This window comes from Ascidiella aspersa, chromosome 3 (assembly GCF_963924565.1).
Source record: "Ascidiella aspersa chromosome 3, kaAscAspe10.2, whole genome shotgun sequence".
NCBI lineage: Eukaryota > Metazoa > Chordata > Ascidiacea > Phlebobranchia > Ascidiidae > Ascidiella > Ascidiella aspersa.
The window spans coordinates 4,741,449-4,758,153 of NC_139449.1; the positions used below are offsets into that span (position 1 = coordinate 4,741,449).

The 16,705-nt window shown below is 35.4% G+C and overlaps 1 protein-coding gene across 1 annotated transcript; it reads right to left on the reverse strand.

The window, feature by feature from the left end:
* Positions 1-2,905: 2,905 nt before the first annotated feature.
* Positions 2,906-15,750, reverse strand: LOC146158184 (SNF2 related chromatin remodeling annealing helicase 1-like). The gene is made up of 14 exons (XM_083386015.1): positions 15,343-15,750; positions 14,286-14,400; positions 12,964-13,109; positions 11,804-11,984; positions 10,352-10,502; positions 8,659-8,826; positions 7,892-8,098; positions 7,174-7,398; positions 6,191-6,361; positions 5,336-5,518; positions 4,894-4,998; positions 4,306-4,434; positions 3,760-3,866; positions 2,906-3,142 (listed from the first exon to the last, which is right to left on the reverse strand). The coding sequence occupies exons 1-14, from the start codon at positions 15,662-15,664 to the stop codon at positions 2,980-2,982; spliced, it is 2,373 nt and encodes a 790-aa protein (XP_083242141.1). The 5' UTR covers positions 15,665-15,750; the 3' UTR covers positions 2,906-2,979.
* Positions 15,751-16,705: the final 955 nt, after the last annotated feature.

The window sequence follows — 16,705 nt, forward strand, 5'->3', positions numbered from 1 at the left end:
CAGATTGTAAAAAATAACTGAGAGGCTTTGCTCCAACCATTTCAAAGTATCGTTAGAAAAGTTTCGGGCTACCAATTAAAAATAATCTCAAAGTAGTACACCAAAAGCCATCAAAGTCTTACCGAATCTGTGGATGCAAGCAGGGCAGGTTAAAAAAAAACTTGCCTGCAGTGAGGTTCAAACTCGCGATCTCGGCCATAGCAGGGCTCTAGCTATACCAACTGAGCGGCACAGGCTATGTGGAGAGGAGTCGAAAAACAACATGTCGCCAATGCTTGCTAAATTATGTTAGTACAAGCAACTCCACAATGAATGAATAGGGTCTACAGCAGTGTTTCTTAATCAGGTGAATGGTTCACCCCAGGGTGGATAAAATTTTCGCAGGGGCGAACCAACAAAAAGGGGTGAATAAGGATGAACCGCCAGAAATGGATGATAGCTTGGGAAACAAGCTAAGTCATTTTGTACTGTTATGTACAGACAATATAGTAGGCTATTATCATATTATGAGATAAGGGTGAATGAAATCTGGAGAGAGATGCTAGGGGTGAAATAAAATAGTTTAAGAAGCCGTGGACTACAGCTGCATATCTTTCAATCTCAAAGTTTTGCGATAAAATTATTTTTTCTTTCGATAACAACAATGTAGACAGAAAAGGAAAAACGATCTAGGTTTATACGACGCTAAATACCAAAAGAGTTAACCGGATGTGTAGCAACTTTAGTACAACGGGTTGACAAGTTGCGTTATTATCGAAATAAGTTTGCAAAAGGATTCAAGGAAATTGTTTCCAGAAAAGCCAGCCTGGAGTAAGGTAAGGGGTAAAAGTAAAATCATTTCCTTGCCGGAACGCATAAAATCTTAGGTACACTATGCAGTTATGCACGGATCTCTACAAAGCCAAAAAGGTCGAGTATAGATCGACATTATCGTGATTAGGACGTTTCAATGCTCACTTGTATCATTATCAAGTAATGTGAGCGAAATATATCTAAACTTCACTTCTAAAATTGGAGGTTTAAACAGATTTCAGTCACCTTAACTGACGATGATCAAGTACGCATCGCAACGTGTTTATTAGAATTATGTCGATTTATTCGATCTTTTTGCTGATAAAAAGCTTTCTAACCAGAACGAATGAAAATGTATCATATGAACATTACCTTAACAAAATAACATAAACGCATTACATAGTATAAGCAAATTGTTTTACGTGCAAAACTCAAGATCAAGGAAATGCCCATCCTTAAGCGATTATAACACTACTATCGCTTAGTAAACGAAGAAATATACTTCATATTTTTTTGGAGGGGGGGGGGATAAATCTTAATTGAACACTTTCATGTGTTTGCAATATCAACACAAAGATATCAATGCGTCATGCATAATAATGTGACCAAAATAATGTAAAATAATTATATCAAACAATCATCTAACATGATATATAGTATACTTAGCCCAAAAACCCTGTCCAGCACTTCAAAAAATAAGACAAACAACTTTTATTATTTTTCTACAGTCTGTGCTGTCTAAGATTACACTTAAAACGCATTTTACGACATTAACCTCGTTTTTTTTAATAAGTGTTATCTTATTGCTGAATAAGACTCGCTTAAAATTCAAAAATAAAGCTTCCTTGAAAAAATATTTTGATTTGTAAACAAACGTGTCAAAACACACAAGATTAATTGAAAAAGAAGAGAATGAAAAAAATCAAATTAGCAGCGTAGATTATGCAACATTATGACCACATAGGACAAATAAATTTAAGAAAATAACCTTTTTTGTGGTGCACAACACTGCAATATAACACCACGTTGCACGTTGTTTTTGGATTCTCTAATAAAACAAATCCTGGGATTTATAATAATTTAATTACTTGGAAGTGGTCTAGGTTTATAATTTTGATTGTGAAACATAAACTGTTCCCAACCAGGGCTCCGTTTAAACTATACTACAATATAGTATCTGAAGTTAGCTTAGAATGACAAATGTAGGCCTGCATTGTTATTTTAGCGTTAATCTAAAGTTTAGGGGACTGTGAGCTGGACAACGTTCTCAAAAGGACTGCGTGACAATAAAATGTTTGGACCAATGCTTTGTTTTCAAAGTGCTTTAAAAATTGACAGCAGGGCAAGTTAGAAAAACTCAGCGATTTATTACGCAATTAACGAAAAGAGAGAAAATAGAAGAATTTTAAGCCGACAGCAAACGGAAAAATGCGTCATCAGTATGGTTGACAGTATGAAAAGCAAGTTGAACAAGATAACATGTTTTTTTTTGTTTTTTTAAACAAAAAATACACAAAGATGCTTGTTTTTTTTTCCCAAATCAAAATGCCAGGACGAAAAATCCGCAAGAACGGCCATACCGTATAAATAGGAAGTTCTTTTTTGGCAGAACGTATGTGCAGGAATAATTGAAGACTCAATGCAATGTCCCACTTGACGGAAAATCATACAAATGGTAGTTCTTGCAGCTCAGAAAATGTGGCCACTTTTCACGAAGTGTCATGTTTTCGATTTAATTTTCAAGCCAAAAGACACTCATAAGATGCTCTGAAATCCTATTTTTTGCCCTATTCATAACTCTAAAACGAAAAATCCGCAAGAACGACTATATAAAGATAAATAGTAGTTCTCAAACCGCAAAAAATGTCGCCACTTCTCACGAAATGTCATATTTTTGTTATTAATATTAAAACATAAGACACATAATGATGCCTTAAAACCCTGTATTTTGCCCAATTCACCACTCCAAATCGAAAAAATCCACAAGAACGACTATATACAGATAAATAGTAGTTCTTAAACCGCAAAAAATGTCATGGTTTTGTTATTAATTTTTAAACCCAAAGACAAACAAGGATGCCTTGAAATCTTATTTTTCGCCAACTTCAAATCGAAAGAACGACTACACAAGATAAATAGTAGTTCTGGAAACCGCAGAAAATGTCATCGCTTCTTACGAGACGCGATTCAGACAAACTTCGGCTTCCAGCGCTTTTCGCTCGGGGCCATTGTCTTTGTGACGTCATCATAGCAGCTCGCGCGTTTTCCGCCGATGGCCGCGGGGCGGGAAGGCCTGGCGCCGATCGCGTCCGCTCTTGTTACGTCACAGACGGCCTCGGGCCCAAGATCGCTGTGACGTAACAATTAGGTTAGAATCGAGAGAAAACAAACGTGATTCAGGTTTGAAGTGACTCAGGCAGGTTAACGCTTTTTTCGACTTGTGTCGTAACGGTTGGGTTTGTGACGTAATAGTCGTGTTGAATTTAAAAGAAAACAAGGCCGGGCGTTTTTGTGATTTTAAGTTTAAATAGACCAGTTTAAACTGATATTTTTTCAGCTTGGTCAACTTATGCGATTAATTAAGTGAACTAAATGATAAATTTAGCTTTTGAGCGGCTCATAGCATAACTCTCAATTACAACAAAATTCAGTCGAAAAAAAATAATTAAGAGTTTTTCATTGCTGTTCGATTGTAGATTTTAAGCACCTACGACCTACGTTTGGTATTTGGGCAACCAACAAATATGGTATTAAAGTAAATTCTGACGAAGTTTTACACATAACCAGGAGTTGATATATAATTTCTATAGGAAACTTTACAGCTAACTTAATATATAACTTTGCATCAATCAATACAACAACACAAATTTAAATTGACGCAAAAAAGTAGAATCAATGCTAGAAATATATCAGCTATTCGTTAAAGCACCACAGTTTCATTGAGTTGACAACTGTAGGCTTTCTTACCTTTCTTGCGACTCGATTTGTTCCAAAGCTTCCAACATCATCAAGTCGTCGTCATCTTCGTCATCTATGACGTCACATTCAGCAGATGTGTCGTCACAAGGGGGCTGCTTTAAACGAAAACAAGGATGCAAAGTCGTGGGTTGTCTTGTCAAGATAAATAAAATTCAAAGTGCGATAAAAAATTGGGAAACACTGAACTTACTTAAAGTAATAATTCTTTCGAAAGTTTAAGCCAGGGGTTCTTAAACTGGGGTCCATGGACCCCTTGGGGGTGCGTAATCTAGTTTTAGGGGGTCTCTTAAATCCTAAGAGAAATATTAGTGTATACTTATGAAGTAACCAGTTTTTCAAAAAAAAACAGTTTAATTAAAATTAAAACCGAACTCCAATGAATGTATTTAGACCCTATTTCAAAAGGTCTGCGGTAGAAAAAGTTTAAGAACCCCTGGTTTAAGCAATGAGCATTTAAGGATTGTTTTTGTCAACTGGAAAAAATGCAATTTTTGTAAATTTTAGAAGAGCATTAGAAGCTTTTCTTTGGCAAACCTTGATGCTTTGAAAGTAGTTGAGCAGGTCGTTACGCTTGGGTGCCGCTGCCACGTGACTTTCCGCATCAGCGAAGTCGGTTTTGTTCAGACCTGCTTTGGAGAGAACTTCCAGCTTGTCCTTGACCATCTGAAGGTCAAAAAACGTTTGAAGGTCATACACGTGGTGAAAATGTTAAAGCGCGATTCAAATGGAACTTGCATATTAGTAGAGAGATTTGGCGTCACAGAAACGCTTAAGCGTATAATGGGTTAAAATTAAACTTCAGATCCCAGAAAGAGTTACAAAAGGTTACGATTCTAACTGGATCTCTGCGCGCTTAACGTGAACAAATTAAATCCATTCTAATAAATCTGGCTATGTGTACTTACTGATGTTGCTCTTTTTTATATTCATGTAAAGTTATTTTAATTATTTTAATGTCACAAGACCGCGAAAAAAATAAGACTAATCGCTTTCTAAACCAATGCATAAGATTACAAATTTAACAGGTGAATTTAACAAAAAAAATTACGCTAATCTATAAATTGAAAAAGGTTGTAACTTATCCCAGACCAACTCGGCCTTAAAATGTTAATGCTTGGTCACCTGCCAAATGTAGTCGTCTGCGGTCCCTTTAGCGATCAAGTAGTGGACATTAACCACATCACGCTGGCCAATGCGGTAACACCTGTCCTCGGCTTGCACCAATATCTGTATATTAAAAACAAGTGGAATATTTTCGTTTAGAAAAAACAAAATGCTTTATGTTTAAGGGGGCAAAATTAAGTATGGCACAATTTCTAATTACGTCAAAATATTCTCTTATTTTACGTCACATTTTCTAATAACTTCATATTTTCTCGTTAGATCACATTTACTCACTCAAATGACGTCGCACCATTGCGTCATTTTAATTATTCCTCATTGGGTCACATTCTAATTACGTGACATTTTATATTCATACGTCACTTTCCTCAATTCAACGTCATATTTCCTGAGATGACGTCATATCTCTAATTCTACATCACCCCCCCAAAACAATGCTTACTCCAGGATTCCAGAAAAGCTCGGCGAAAACAACCAGCGATGCCGCGTTTAGGGTAATTCCCATATTGGCGGCCGTGATGCTCAACAGCGCCACCTTACAGCTGGATTTTTCCTGAAATGTGGCCACTTGGGTTTGCCGGCGCTCGGAAGGTGTGCTACCGTCGATGCGAATGAATTCGTAGTTCTAGGGGGCAGAACATATGTTAATATAGAACATAGCAAGATAAGGATATATAGACGAATAAAAACTTTATAAACCTGCTTTATGTTTTTGTTTTGTGTCATTTTAAGACCGTTCGACATGATTCTTAGCCCAAATGGAATTTTCAGACGTAGTAAGAAAGCAGACATGCGTATAAACAAACGTGTTCCCCACATATTGTACTTTTCCCTTCCCATTTTGTATTGCTTAATGTCACAAAAGCATTGTTTAACTTTAAAGAGACGATAACTAAAAAACGAACGATTTAGCCTTAAAATGCTTGAACCACCAGAGGGCTGCCAAGAACTATTATGTTACAATGACTAGTGGATCAAGCAAACACAGAACGAATTTTTAACTTTTTGCCTAAATCGATTTTTTTTTCAGTTATTTAAAGTATGTTTTGGTATTCCTTGATATTTTTTAGTTATTTAAGGTATTTTCTTGACAAAATTGTTAGATTTTATTTAAAGTAAGTTGTTTTTTAAGTAATCTAACGTAAAAAAAAACAGGTGAAGTTATTTTAACGTTCATATATAAAAGTTTGGTTCTTTACACTCAGTATTTTTCTGTTATTTGAATGATTATCCTAATATTTAGTATCTCTCCTGTTAGTAAAGTTGCTTTTCTGTGGATTTTATGTTTTTCTGTCACCTTTTTGTTGAGCTCTTTTTCCATAGCGTCTAGCACCATCTTGTGGTGAGCAAAGAGCAGCAACTTGCGATCCGACTCAAGAAGCTCTATGACGTAAGACTTGACCGCGGGAAGCTTTAGACGAGCTGTCTCGTTAAAGAACTGAAGCAGAACGCCATGCCTCTCAAGCGCCTATGGGATAAAAATAGGGTATTATTGTGTTGTTTGTGCGTGTAGTGTATGTCTGTCAGCGTGTTTGAGTTGTTGAATTTGTGTTTTTTGTTTTGTATGAAGGCATCCTGGATAGGTGTGCGTTTGCTTGTACGTGTGTTTGCTTGTACGTGTGTTTGTTTTTACGTGTGCTTGCTTGTACGTGTGCTTGCTTGTACGTGTGCTTGCTTGTACGTGTGTTTGTTTGTACGTGTGCTTGTTTGTACGTGTGCTTGCTTGTACGTGTGCTTGTTTGTACGTGTGCTTGCTTGTACGTGTGTTTGTTTGTACGTGTGCTTGTTTGTACGTGTGCTTGTTTGTACGTGTGCTGGTTTGTACGTGTGCTTGTTTGTACGTGTGCTTGTTTGTACGTGTGCTTGTTTGTACGTGTGTTTGTTTGTACGTGTGCTTGTTTGTACGTGTGCTTGTTTGTACGTGTGCTTGTTTGTACGTGTGCTTGTTTGTACGTGTGTTTGTTTGTACGTGTGTTTGTTTGTACGTGTGTTTGTTTGTACGTGTGCTTGTTTGTACGTGTGTTTGTTTATACGGGTGTTTGTTTTGTATGTGTGTTTTCTTGTTTTTTCTTGTACGTGTGGTTGTTTTGTACCTGTGTTTGCTTGTTTGTACGTATGTTTGTTTGTAAGTATGTTTGTTACGTATGTGTGCTGGTATGTACGTTTGTTTTTTGTTTTTTTTTGTGCATGGTTAATTTTTTAAAGAAGGTTAATTTCTAGAAAAATAAATAAAATAATATCAACACAATCACTGCAAAGCACTCATGACTGACGTCTTACCGACAATCCCTTTTCTTTGATGGCTGCGGAAGCTTCGGTCATAGCTTTTTGTTGGCCCGAGGTTGTTTTCACGGCGCCGACGTCTAGCGCCACCGAGCGGCGAAGTTTTGGCGGGAGTTGGGTGAGCACGTCATCTTTTGTGCGACGAAGCATGACGGTTTCACGGAGAATTACGCTAAGCTCGTCCATGTTTGAAGAACCAGTGTACTCCCAACCGAAGTTATTCTGAAAATTTAAAAATGGTTTAACTATGAAAATAATAAACAAACGTTTTTAACCTATAGTTTAAACAGCCCTGCAGTCAAGCAACTTACCATAATATTATAAATAAGATCAATTTGTACTAAAGCCTTGTTTAGGATAGGCAACCGGAAACACAGTTGCATATGTATAACCTGTCAGTTAAACATTAGCTGCCAATCAAGTATGAAGTGTCAGTTAAATATCACCTGTCAATTAATCACAAGATATTATTAAATCATAACCTATTAATCAAACATTGCCTGTCAATTAACTAACGCCTGTCAAACAAGCACGGCCTGTCAGTCTAATACGGTCTGTCAATCAAACACCACCTGTTAATCAATCACAACCTCTCAATTAAACACGGCCTGTCAAACAAACACCGCCTGTCAATCAAACACGGCCTGTCAATCAAACATCAACTGTCAATTAAACACAGCCTGTCAATCAAACTCCAGCTATCACTCAATCTTACCTTCTTTCCGTCGCAGTATCGCATCCCGAAGTCGTGAAAGTAAGGGAAGAGGTCGGGTCGGATGATTGACAGCTGTGTGAAGAGCTCGGCTGGTCGGGAAAGCGCGGGAGTTCCCGATAAAAGCATCACGTGATCCACGCTCTTTAGCACCGCAGTGGCAGCTTTCGTTCGCACGGTTTTGAAGTTTTTTACAAAGTGGGATTCGTCCTTTTAATAAAGGGGGAAAGGTTTGGACATTGACCCAAAAATAATATGCTTTTGTCGGATATTTAGTTGTTTATTAATGATAAATATGTTAAGCGCGTCGATGGCAAAACTTTACAAAAGATTGAGGAAAACATTTCTTGTGAGTTATAAATATACTCGAGAATAACGCAGAACAGCATTTATCAAACTGCAATGTAAAGTAGTATTATAAAAAATTATTTGGGGTATTTTGACAGTGATATAGAATTGAGACATTTGACTGCTGAAAAGCATTAGGTATTGTTCGGTGTCTCATGATTGTTTACAGAAATGCCTTTCAATAAAATAGTGCATTTTTACACTTTTCTAATTGTGCAATTACTGAAAGTTTCCGACGTTTTTTTTTACAAATATATTTTGCTGCGCATGGAAACATCAGTTTAGCAAAATATCCGTTGTTACAAAGAGCAGAATTTGTTTACCATCTTGAAAAACAACATTGAAAAAAAGTGTATTATACCTTAAACTTTAAAACGAAATTATTTTCTACGTGTTTAGAAGCTGTTGACACAAAATCTCACCAGGATGGCGACGCCATACTTGTGGTTCTGCACTTCTTTCTGTTTTCTGTTCAGCAGATCGTAGCTTATGATCGTGATTTGCGAAGCGTGTTTCAACAAATCGCGCCCGGTGAGAACAAGATTTATGTCGTCGTCACAAACTTGCGTCGGTAACCACTTTAAAAGGGCCTTGAAATAAACAGTATTTAATAAAGATCAGCCGATAGCACTTTTCCATGTTTTTGCCTGACTAATATCCTGGATTGATGTTTTTTTATATACCTGAAATATGCTTAAAATTTGAATTAATTAAAATAAAATCAAAATTAGATTTCAGTTTATCTGTCTATTGATTAAAACTAGATATAGACCGATATATCGGTTTACCGATAATATCGGCCGATGTTTGGCTTTTACCGATATATCGGTACCAATAAATATAAGCCGATACTTTGGCGGATATTTTAGAACCAAAATATGATATCGTTTTTCCTGTACAACAAACAACTTATCAATATTTTTATTAAAAAAATTTTGGTTTTAGCATCAGGTTAAGCTAATATGCAAAATAATAGTTTAATAATTAAGGTATATAAACTAAAACGTTAGTTGTGTTTTATTTAGTTAATTAAAGTTTTTGAACATTTTCTAAGAAAAATGTAAAAAATCGGGTATCGGTATCGGTCCAAAAAAATGGATATCGGTCGATCTCTAATTAAAACCATGTTTTGCTATGTGAACTTAGCATGATAATAAACAAAAAAATCGGAAAAAAAAAGTTTGTTTCTCAGAAAAAAGCTAGATCATACTTTCGTAGTTAAATATTGGCCGATATATATATAAAGGCCAAACTTTACCGAAACAGGAATATCGGTGGAAGTGAACTATCGGTCTATAGCAGTGGTCGGCAAACTTTTTTGTTGCGGCCCAAAGTACTTTTTTCAGAGCTACTGAAGGCCCACTACATAAACCACTACGAAAAAGTTGCGGATTGAGGATATTTAATTTGAAGGTTAAACATTACACGGCGCCTTGATGCCCAAAACAGTGCCATGTCATAATGTAAACCATACTATAAAAAAAAAAAAATTTTCGTTTATATATAGTTAAAGAAAATTTTTTCGTTTATATATAGTTAAAGTTCGCTCTCAGGGCCACATTTGACACGTAGGGCTTTCCAAGCTGAGCCAATTTAATTATTCTATGCCACACCAACTTTTAAAATAAAGTGCAATGAATGTACGACTATCACGCAGCCCACAACTACATGATAACACTAAACTATCCAAAAGTAACTCGTGGCCCACTAAAAATGGCTCTGCGGCCCACATTTGGGCCGCGGCCCACAGTTTGCCGACCACTGGTCAATAGTGTAGTGTTTTATAAATTCACTACATACATGTGGTACAAAATATGGATAATATTGGTTTTCGTCCAAAAAATTAAATCTGATTAAATTTATATATAAAACATGTATATTAGAACAGAATAGAATAATCAAATGACAGAATTGAAACTTTAATGAACTTTAGATTGATTTAAAACATCTTTTAAAAATAAAAAAAATAATTTAGTGAAAATATCACAGTAAAATATGCACAATATGGATGTTTTAAACATTATATTGTTAAATGATCTATCAAAGAAAACTTTCATAAATAATGCCACACCATCTTTCAAATTGTTACACAACATCTAGCAGACACCAAAATACCTCTTTCCACATTAATCGTACAGAAGAAGGACAAACGATTAGAAGAGGCCATTTGTGCCGATAATAAGCTGCAATGCAAATACTCTGGACCGTCTTGCCCAAACCCATATCGTCAGCCAGCAAAATGCGACCATTTCTGCTTATTGCAAAACTGCAAAAAATCCAAAATTTTACAAACAACAAAAAATCCAACAAACACTTAAAAATCTCGAATTTCAAGATGTGGATATAAATTTGGGTACCTTTTATACGTTTTTTAGGCATTATGAACATAAAAAACGTTTACCAAATGTTATCTTCTTCTGTATGGGATTTGATATTTTACATTTCACTACAACCCCAGCCATTATCTTACAGACTTTTATTTAAAACTATTGCTAAAGCAATATGTTGCCTACCTCTGAGTGGGCTTAAAAACACAGCCCTCACATGTTGAAACATCAATGTAATTTCCTAGGACTGGCTTTTTTGCTTTATGATATAAATCAGGGGTCAGCAACCTTGTTCTAGTCGCGGGCCAAAACCAAACTCAGAAAGATCTCTGCGGGCCGCACAAATTGTTAACTAAGAATTGCGTTATTAAAATGTTAGAACAACTGTGTATCAGGCGGGCGTCGGGTTGTTTTGCACTTTAAAACATGTTTAATTACATTTAAGGAGGCAGTAAAGTGTTGGCGCAAAGTGCGAAACAGCGTTTGTTTGGTATAAAATTCGACTTATGTTGTCATCGATACTACTAATGAAAAGTGTGATAAAATACTTTGAGGGAACGCGATAACATTTTAAGTTAATTCAAGGCGATTTTTTTTGGGTACACCGGCATTTCTTTTAAATTTCTGCAAGTTTTATTACATTGGCGACAATAAAATGATGTTAAAAAATATATGTGCAATATTTTTTAATACGTTTGGGTTTGTCCGCGACGCACTTGGCAGCCTTCCAAGATGCAACGGTAAAGAAACCCTGAACGGTAAAGAAACGAAACACCAAAATACTAAAAAGTATGCGAAATGGACACATGTCTAATTTGTAAAAGAGGCGGCGGGCCGGATGAATTACATCCGCGGGCCGTAGGTTTCCGACCCCTGATATAAATGAACAAAATAAACTTAGCTATATCACTATTATATGGATGCATCAACATTCATCAATGCCCATTTTTAAACAGAAGATGGAATACATTAATTTATCTTTGCAAATTACTTCTCATACCATGGTTATGTTAGGTTGGCCACTGATCAAAAAGTTTAATTTTTCCTATCAAATAATAGCATCATATCATAATTTAGGACAAAAATAAATAAAACTAATAAAATATCTTGACATACATACTCGATTACTCGTTTGATTAGTCCATGATTTTCTTTCCAAATTTTTAAAAAGTTAATTTAAAAAAAAAAAACACATATTAAAAGGCATAAAATATACTGCATTTAGATCTAATTGACTTACTTAACTCCGTCCTTTTGAAAAGGCATGAGAGACGAGGAAATTTTGTAATCGACGTTTGAAAGGTCTGCCTCTGGTACGTAAGGGTCTTGTGTGTTGCCCGAAATCCGATCCATGAATGTTCTCAATACGACTGAAGAAAGTGGTTCAACATATATACTTGCTTCTTGGCCAAGACTAGTGGCTGAAAATAAACATTTTTACATCAAACGAATAGAGGTCCAAATCGATAGCAAATTTGTTTGTGCATTTTAGGCATGGATTGTAATCTTACTAAGCATTTTTCACTTTGGAATATTGTTTTTACAAAACAATTTTTAAAATCCTGAAGCAATTGTTTGTTAAACAAGCGAAAAACATAATGTTTGCATGTTTTGATTTGTGTGAGGTAAGTTTGCCTATTTTCTCAAAATAGCAGGTACCATTATCTGAATGAAATCTTCCATAAAAGCATTGCAATTTTTTATTTAATGCACATATGTGTGAGCATGTTTCATTGAAACGCATTTCAATTTCTTTAATTAATTAGAAAAAGAACCTGCACTAAATTAACTGGGGCTAAGAAATGTAGGCTAAGTACTCAAGTCCCAGTCAAGTCATAATTAGAGCAAGTTAATTCCACGTCAAGTTCTTGCCAAAAAACACTAAACCACTAAAATTAGTGGCGTCTAAAGCAGTGATTCCCAAACTGTGTGCCTCGAGAGATTGCCAAGTACGCCGCGAAACTTTTTGTATATTCAGAAAAATGAATATTTGTATTACCAACAGGCCTACACACAAGCATTTTAAGCATTTTAGACATAATCACGCACTATCTATTACAAATTGATAATATTGAGACATTTACATATAGTTTGTCATGTGTTAAGGGCAATTGTCAAAGGACTCTATTGTTGTTCTGTTAAAAGTGTGCTGAGACATATTTATGATATTTTTAGTGTGCCGCGAGCCAAAAAATCTGGGAACCACTGGTCTAATGAAACGTTAAATATAAGAAGCAACCTGTTTGATTGGCATTAATTAAGACAAATAATCCAATTTGTAAAAAATTGCATAAAGAAAAACTTTTTTCAACCCATGTCATTTGTCCAAAGTCAAGTTAAGACAGTAGCTTAAGTAAAGTCTTTAACTTAAGCCATGATACCACTGTTTTTATTTCATACCAAGCTTGTTATACTCTGTGAGGTCAAAGCTCCATCTTCGAGACGTCGGATTGTAACTTTTGGTCAATATTGATTTAAACACTTCGATTGAAGTTTTGTTGAACGGCATGTCGATTTCAAACCTTTTGTTGCTGATCAAATAACACCTGCGAAAAATTTTTTTTGCTGATTTAAAATTAGTGTAGAACATTGCTGAACAAAATTAATATAAAAAGCAAAAAAGTCGAGGAACCTGAGATTTTAATAAACACCTAATTGTTCATCAAAAGTATAAAATATGTAATTATTAGGACTGGGAATTGTTGACTAAAATTACACTAAAAATTAACTCGTAAAATAACTAACAAAATTTGCTATTATTTCGGTTTACCAATTTAACTAATGTTTTCAACACTAATTTAAAGTAAAATCGATATATAACAAAAAAACTTACTAAAAAACACTAAATTATTTCAAAAGTTTTTTTAAGTAAACTAATTTTTGATGTGAGCGGACATTGCTTGCTGAACAACCTTAAATGTAACCTTTTTATGCAAGCCTTTATATTCATAATAACTTGTCTGATATTTGCATCGAAAAGCACAGCCATTCATTCCAATTTACCAAACGATGTCATTATCATTACAAGCAAATATGAAATTGAAACATTAAAAATTGAATGTGTAATATTTTCAAGTTGATGAAATGATAAGTTAGCTCCGACTATTATTACTTTTCTAAAGCAGAGTTTCGTTTCAAAGTGAAATACATATCGTTAAAACAAACCATGGCTGGCTGAAATGCTTAAATTAGTTAATCAGACAGGTCTAAAACTGCAAATTATTGAACAAAAATACCATAATATGGCATTGTATCGCCTCCAATACAACATGATAAACATATTTTATCTCTAAAAATGTGTAGCATTTATCATGCAATATTACTTGATATTGCCTAATTTGACGTCACTATACATGTGACCGTTGTTCACTGACATGTGACCAAAACGCCGAACTGTGCGTTGTCAGCAGTTTCGCATGGCATTCTATTTTATACGTCCTACTGATTAGTGGTTCGAATCAAACACCGCTCCGTTTATCGTGTGTTTCTGAGATTTGTAAATATACTCAACAGGCAATTATCTACTGAGTGAAATAACTTTGTCCAGTTCAAGAAGTTAAGGACAGGTATTTTTGTGGACTGTTCCTTTGGAGTCAGATTAAGGACTTGTAGGGGCTTTAGGCAGCCATCGGCTTTTGTCTACAGAGCCAGCGCCCTCTTACCCATAAATACAGACCTCAATATGCTGCAAAAATGTAAAATATTGTAAGGATTCAACTCACATGCCTCTACACATATCATTTATTGGAACTGATAATGTTGAACCTTGAACTCCTTTCACCAACGCAGCGTTTTCAATTTGGGGCAAGTGATGTCCATTGTTCTTTAATTTGCTCTCTGTAGGATAAAACCAATAAATTGCCTTGTACAGTAAATGTAGGTAATAAAAAGGTGTTTCAGATTGTTTGGGAATATTTGTTAAATTTGGAAACTTCTATCCTTTTGACATAATGTTCTCTTGTAAGGTTCAAAATGTGTATTTTATGTAATAAGGTAGAAAAAATGAGAATTTTGGGGTGGTTTGGAAAACTCTTTCAGTTTGTCTGACTGCATTTCATGATTTGCATCCCAAAATTTTGTTTTGCTTCAAAATACAATGCGAGAATTCTTCATTTTACCACTAGAATCATTATGCCGAGTTGCAGCACTGGTGTGGTTTTGGGTAAGCATTCCAAGCCAAAGCAATCAGGCTGGTTTACATGTGCCACACAAAATGCTGCAACTATTATTTAGTTAAAGACAATAGTGTGTGTGTTTCACATAAATTGTGCAGAAATGTGACCACAAAATTGTCTGGTTAAGAAATTTGATGACAGAAAGGTTATGATAAAATACGGTTAAATTCTTAGGTTTAAGTGCAAATTTAAACTAGAGCATGACAGAATTGCAATAAACTGTGAATAAGACAGTTAATGTTTAATCATTATGAAATGAACAATCCACCATGTTTAGATTTTAAATACAATATTGCTTAAGAGCCCAGACTACACCTCATGGCACTTCATACCATATTCTTGGGTGTGCAGTGCCAAATTTTAAGGTACGTGCAATCATGGTTTTATGCACACCGGCATTTTAGGAATCCAAATCAACTTTTTTTTCTGGAATTTCGGTGTGCAAGTTACTAATTAAAGGGTGCACACAAATTGCTTTTAAAAAATGTTTGGTGTACATCTGTCGAAGAAAGCAGACCCGTTAAACATTAAACCAATATCTGTTTCACTAAAAAGCTTAGAATGCCTTGTTGACAATATGTATTTTAATTTGGAATCAATTTACCCAAGGTGTCGAAATCGGAAATGTTGAAAGTCCACCCTTTCGATTCTGGATCAAATCTCCTGGAAGAAATGCTTTTAAACAGCGTCACAAGTTTTGCATTGTAAGGACAGGTGACCAAAAAGCGGTCAACGTTCACTAGGCAGCATTTTAAAAGGCTGGGATTGCCTGGGAGGGTTTGAAAAGGTTTTCGACCGGCGCTGGAAGTTGGAACACTTGGTTCGTTTGAAGGATTTAAAGCAGATGAAATTTTAGCGGCTCGAATGGCCAAAGCCCGTCGCCTATTCTCGTCTATTCGTTGCTGTAGCTTCGCCTGGGAATCCATACCTTGACCAAATTTGTCAGCAGAAAGTTTTGCGCATGTTTTTACCGGTTAAATCCTGAGAAGAGTTTCAAAATGTTTGCAAAACCAATCACAACAAAACGCAAGAAAAATGTAGTTTCGGGTCAAAGTTGACGTTTCGCATGAGTGCTCGCACTTTGCATTTGTTTTTCAACTCAACAAAGACTTGTTTATTTTGTAATGCAATTGTGATGACGAAAAAAAATACCACAAAAATAACTTCAAAGTAACAAGGGAAATTAATTTGCAAACAGTTTTTAGTGAATTAAAAGGAATTATTTTACTGCTGATTAAAAAAGCGAGCTAAGAATAGAAAAATGACTTTAAATTTAGAAAATTGCTTTTCCGAAATAGAATGTGGAAGCTAGTACATTTTCCCATATTTAGAGAAAGGATAGTCAACTTAGGTGATATAAAATTTGGAATATAGGCCAAATGGGCAAGTTTGGTGTCCAAATGATCAACTCAAGCACCCAAAGTACCGGCGGCGGCGATGGAGATTATGGTGAAGCAACGCATCAAAATCAAAGCAACTTAGAAGAAAGACCAATGATTGAAAGCGACCCTGTCAAAAACTCACTGACCCTGAAACCGAAAAAGTCGATTTTGCGAAAACACGATGACAAATATCCCTTCATGATGTCTTACACAGATCACAAAGAGAAAGAGAAAATGTTGGCGGAAAACAAGCCTAGTTTTGCTTCAGTTGTGAGAGGTTCGGATTCGGAAACGGGAATTTCAGCATCCGGGATTTTACAAGAGGTTTGTTCAATCGAAAATAGTTTTGAACATTAACAACAATTGCGGAACTAACGTGAATGCCTAACATTTTAAAGTAATTCGCCAAAGACATGAAGGTGTGGGACAAAGGTAACTTGCACAGCGCAAAGCACGTAGAAATTGAGATTAAAAATCTCGCCCCTTTTAGTAGAATTATACCTTCGTTTTATCCAAATTATAATTCGATGGAAATACGAAAATATAACATGAAATCTAAAATTGCAACTTTAAAAGGCATTTATT